The 6,000-nt window shown below is 40.1% G+C and overlaps 1 protein-coding gene across 2 annotated transcripts in view; it reads left to right on the plus strand.

The window, feature by feature from the left end:
- USP2 (ubiquitin specific peptidase 2) overlaps positions 1–6,000 on the plus strand; it is a 64,407-nt gene that overhangs the window by 38,435 nt on the left and 19,972 nt on the right. For both annotated transcript variants that reach the window (XM_018569110.1, XM_018569111.1), the window contains 2 exons: positions 355–475; positions 4,997–5,108. In XM_018569110.1, the coding sequence (XP_018424612.1) occupies positions 355–475; positions 4,997–5,108 (233 nt within the window). The remainder of the gene's footprint in view (positions 1–354; positions 476–4,996; positions 5,109–6,000) is intronic.

Raw genomic sequence — 6,000 nt, forward strand, 5'->3', positions numbered from 1 at the left:
GGGGTTGCCATTGTTGACATCCTGAAAAAATGCTTAGTTGCCTGCCTTTCAAGCAAGACCCCACTGTCCTAAGTTATTTGCACACTTGTTCCAGGTCATTGACTCAAAGCCAGGCAACTAGGATTTTGAAAAGAATAGGCCGGCATGTTACCTCATGAAAGGTGTATAGTGAAAATGCAAAATGAAAACCTTTACATGTTCTTTGTTGTTTTTAAAGGATATATTTGTAATCTGCTATTATTCTGTGTTTTTATCTTTGTTTTAGGTAGCAGTCATCACTTCTTCATTTAGTACAGAATATTGTATGTTCCCTTTATGCCTATTCTAATACATTCTAATGTGTTTATATGACAGTGCTTCATGAACTCCATCCTTCAGTGTCTGAGCAATACTAAGGATCTCAGAGACTATTGTCTACAAAACGCGTATAAGCGTGATCTCAACGCAAAGAACGGCAATACAGCAATTATGGAAGGTGGGTAATACTTGAACCGTATAGAGCGTAGTTACCAAGGGATAAGTGTTCAATTAATTGTTCTAGAAAAAAAAAATTCAATGCAACCCCAGTTATGAAGTCAGCTTTAGACTGTGTCCTTTTTATTGAAGCTTCACCCGCTCACGGCAGTTTTGCAGCAATTGAAACACTGCTGGTTATTACTAGCGACACCGAGCAAATCATGGTATCGCTCAGCCCCCATCATGCAATCTATTTTCTATGATTGCAAAGCCTGAATGGAAACTGATAAAAAAACACTTCCCCTGTGCCCTGGTGCTGTCAAAGACATCTGCTGGAAATGTAGTCAGAGCACAGAGATCTTTCACTGCACTTTAAAAGAGTGACTGTCACCTTGCCCATTTAGGGCAAAATCCAGTGGCGTAACAATCGCCATAGCAACCCAGGTGGCCGCTATGGGGCACAGGGGGGCACAGCCAGGACATCCCCTGATGCCGTGCAGGCCGCCTGGGTCGCTATGGCATCTCAGGCTGCTGGCTGTCACTGGCGGGTGTGAGGAGGAACGTGTTGCTGTTAGATCACCGACAACGTGTCAGTGATCTGTTCCACCTCACAGCCGCTGCAGAGTCAGTGACAGCCAGCAGCTGTGGAGGAGGAAGACTGGGCCCAGCGTCAGAAGCGGAGGAGGAGGTGGGCCCGACGATGGAAGAGGAGGCGGGGCCCGGCGATGGAAGAAGAGACGGGGCCTGGCAGGGGAGGAGGCAGGGCCTGCCAGCGACCATGGAGGCTGATCGGGGCTGACAGGTAAGATGTGTGCAGCCCACCTGAGACCCTGCAGAGCCCACCATAGAGAGTATATGGCGTGCTCTGCAGGGTCACTTTCAGGTGTGCTGTTTGGGATATCAAGTGGGCTCTGCAAGGGCATAACAAGAATTCACAGGGCCCCATACAAAATTTTGCTATGGGGCCCTGTGATTTCTAGTTACGCCCCTGGGAAAATCCAACTGTCTATGTGAAGCCCAAACACAACCAACTTCTCCTTCTTTTTGACTGCAAATTGCCTAGTGCTTACAGGTATAGGGGAACATGTCAGGCAGGAAGGGCAATTGAGCACTGAAGAAGTGAGCATGAAGTGTTGGGTGCTGGGCTTTACACAGACACTGTCACTTTTCCCTGAATGGTCAAGGCGACCATATCTTTTTTATATGCTTCTCTATCCTGTGTTTGAGTAAGCTATCTTTTTCACTTACCAGTTATTAAACACTATATAAAATTGAAACTCAATTCTTTAAGGACACGTGGGTGTAAGTCATCTGCTTTAAATATTTTATTTATATCTATTTTGTTTCTGGACCATATCATTGCGTTATAACTTGTCCTTGTGCTGTTAAAAGATTTTGGCGACATTTGTCCTACTCTCCCTAACCTTTCATTTATTTTTACTGTCCTGATTTTATTTTGCTGATTTTACTGTATTCTTTGTAACTATTAAATGTTAAAAGTGTTCTTTAGTTTTGTATTTTTAAATGGCCTTTTCTTGTTGTCTATGAGTATAAGTTACATAGACTAAGAAGCTGGATCAAAGATGGGATAATCATGTAAATCCTGGTGCTTGTGCAGTTGTTGGCTGCCTTCACAAATTTTGGACACAGGTCTGACCTGGCTGCAGCATTTTACCTTGTGACTAGTCTGATCACTGGGGAAGAGGAGACTGAGGAAATGCCTTCTCTTACCAGCCTCTTACTTAAACGTCTCTAGCCTAATCAAAATCACTGAGGGTGCATTCACACCGAAATGTGTTTGCTGGATGTGATTTAACACAAAATGCGTTCACTTGTGTTGACATAGTACATTGACATGCATTGTGTTATGTTTTTTGTGTTTTTTACACTAAGCTGTATAAGGCATTGGTTCTGTCTTGTATTGATGTGCATTGCGGTACATGGACACGCGTTGTGCTGAAAAAGTAAAGCCTGTTCTTCTTTTCTTTCAGTGCAGGGCAGCACACATCAACGCAACACTCTGGTGTAAACTGCTTACATCCACACCCATTAATTTTCAGATATCCTTGTGTTGGCATCCATTGAAAAGTGGATGCCAACTCATCTGGTGTGAATGGAGTCTTAATTGGAACTTAAGGGCTGATTTATTTTAAACAATAAAATGCAGAGTTATAATAGTGTTGTACAGTGTCATATTAATGCAGACTTGATAGTTTAATGAAAGGACTACTTTGAAAAGCAGTCCTTGTCATCTGATGCTTAGTCCACTTAGGACAAAATTTGTGGTAGCAACATTCTCCGATATAATAGTATATTATTTTCCAAATAATTAGCATTCTATGCAATTAGGGTTTGTTTTGCTATGCATGCAGTTTATTAGTCCTGCTGGGATCCAACCAGCCCCATCCTCTTAGCAATAACGTATCTGAGGCTAAAAGGTCTACATGATAAACTGTAGGCACTAATAACACTATTGTTTCTCAGTAAAAAAAAATACAATATCAGAACAGAAGAACAGAAGACACCAATTCCCCAATCATGGCAGTTGTCTTATGTTTTTCAGCTAAACTTCTGTTCCTAAGTGAATTTGTTGTATGTTCATACACAAAAATATTATATGGCTTGCCCTTTAGTGGGATCTCCTGAGGGATATACAGTTAATTGGTGACCATAGAGGCTTTCCTGAAAAGCCAAGCATGGCCTGTCTCAGCTATGCTTGGAATGGAAGATCTCACCACCAAGGTTCTTAACAGCTGTAAAGACCTACCACACTACCTCCAAACTGTGTTTTAGATTAAATTAAATTAAAATGTTTTACATTCCTATTGTTATTCTTACTCAGTAGTCAGTTTCATATATAAGTATTTTTTGTCCAGGTATTCAAGCAATTATATCTATATAAAAGAGAATTGTTTGGCTTGCATTTGCAAAAACATACCTATAATTTGCCCAAGTTGTTAGACAATGATGACAAATTCTGTTTATTTTCCACGACTCTAAGGTAAAAGGTTTACAAGATCTAAGCAAAGATTTATATGGAATCCTCTTGTAGCATTGCTGCTACCTTCCATATGAATCACCTATAGAATTATGTACTGAGGTGCTTCTAAACAAAGGCACACCTATTTGCTAAAAGATCGATATTAAAACTGAATTCAGGACAGAATGTGGTGTGACTCCTGGGACACACATAGCAATATATGTAATGTTGCTATGTGTAAAACTTTAAACTAAGTTTTATACGATAAGAACAAACTGAACATATACATAATAATGCATACCTGCACATATGCATGTAAAATCACCACTGAAACTACCACAGAAATATGTTAATATGTTCCATAGATTTCTTGTGATCTGTGACAAAAGGAAATGGAAGGAAACAACATACAAAAAATGCTTACAATGCAGATTAAAGAAAATAAAATTGCCCACGCCAGCACATCTCAATGCAAAATACAGGCTGCAGTGTGAAACCTAAAACAACCAATATAAGGGAGCACTCTGATGAGGTCAACGAATCATAAGTGCTCCCTTGAATTAGATATCCCCTTTAGAGTGCCCCCTTACATTAGTAGCCCCCATCAGAGTTCCCCCTCACATGTTACTAATGTAGGGGGGCAGGGGCACTTTGATGTGAACAATTAAAAAAGAACTCCGGGCATGTACTAAATTAACCCTTGCAGTGAGGCTACCCAGCACTCATTTGCTCAAGTGCTCATTTTTAATTAGGTTCTACAATAAAAAAATATATACTTACCCGATCCTCGGTCCCGCAGCAGTGACTGCTCAGCTCTCTACAACTCTGCTCCAGCTGTGGAATGTCCTCATCTCCATTGTAAGTCCGGTGAGTATATCTTTTTTATATTACACCCTAGACCATGAGCACTTAACCCTTGCAGTGCAGGGGTAGCCCAACCACAAGGGTTAATTTTGAATATGCCTTGAATTCTTCTTTACAGTAAGGGGGTACTCTAATGGGAACATCTAATGTAAGGGGGCAATCTGATGGGAACAAACAATATCAGGGGGCACTCTGATTGGGACAACCAATATAAGGGTGTACTCTGATGGGGGCAACCAATGTACCAGGGCACTCTGATAGGGAGAATTATTTATTAGTTCTCCCTATCAGAGTGCCCCTTACATTAGATGTCTCCTTGAGAGTTCTCCCCGTCAGAGTACCCCCTGACATTAGTTGGCCCCATCAGAGTGCCCCCTTACATTAGATGTCCCTGTCAGGGTACCCCCTGACATTAGCTGGCCCCATCAGAGTGCCAACTTACATGTTACTGATCTTTCCAGAAATGCAGAGTCCTTGTCACTTCCTGTGAGCTAAAAAGACAGCAGAAACATCCTTATCTCTCTCATAAGCTACTAGTCTCATCAATCCACCATGTAATAGAAATGAACAAAGGTAGACATGCTTGAAGCTGCAATACATTGTTCTGTTTGGATTTAGATATGCTTTATTCTTCTTTTTTCCATTGTTCTTACAGCACTTTGCAACCATTGACTTTCTCTTTATTATTTTTCCTAGAGTTTGCCCGTCTGCTTCAAGCAATGTGGACACGTTCTGTCAATGAGGTTGTGAGTCCCATGGAGTTTAAAAGTCAGATACAGCGATATGCCCCACGTTTTATGGGATACAAGTAAGAGATCTATTAAATAAAACCAGATCCATGATGCAAATCAGTGTTTTGCAAACAGAATTTAAAGCCCAACTCTGGCTAAAACATTATATAAAGTAGGGAAGGGTTAGCACCTGTCTCAGGTTTTTTTGTTTTTTCTTTGTCTGAACCACTATGTTCATTGCACCGCATCCCTGTATTCATAAGTTTCAATTATAACTATCTACAAGTAGGACTTTCCAGGTGCCACAATGATTTACTAGACATACCTTTGTAGTTAAAATATCTCTATATTTGTACAATTGTTATGTAAAAACACAAAAATCAAACAAAGTAAAAGCAAAGGCTGGACTATCACAGTTTTAAAGGGAAAAACCTCCTCAGTGGGGTCACAAGTATAAATTAAAACATGACAAAAATTCAGCTGCTCCCCACTCTACCAAAAGCTAAACAAAAAAAATGGCTGGAGTTGGCCTTTAAATGTTACATAAAAAATAATGTTTCATGTTTAACCCTAGCCATCAATCATCTGCCTATTTGTGAACGGTAAGCTTTTGTTGCAAAGTAATATATGAAACTGTAACAGCCCTGCCTAATATTTGGTACTTACATGTCACTTTAAAGCTCTATAATTACTATCTTGCATAATCATTGAACTGCTTGTGGATCAGCTATGAGATTTTATTGCTCCATACTGTGAGTTGTCCTACCGGCTGACGTCCTTAGTGAGATATTTATATTCCATGTATGTTGTTAATCTAAGGCACTGTTCACCAGTTACACAATAGTACTTAGTCTCTTGTTGTGGGCACAATTCAGATTATATTTTATAAGGTGTGCACATTGATATTTATGCCTATTTTGTATAGGTGTGCATATCGATGGCATTTTTTCTTTTATATATATATATATA

This window comes from Nanorana parkeri, unplaced genomic scaffold, assembly GCF_000935625.1.
Source record: "Nanorana parkeri isolate BGI_ZX_2015 unplaced genomic scaffold, ASM93562v1 scaffold1289, whole genome shotgun sequence".
NCBI classification, from domain to species: Eukaryota; Metazoa; Chordata; class Amphibia; order Anura; family Dicroglossidae; genus Nanorana; species Nanorana parkeri.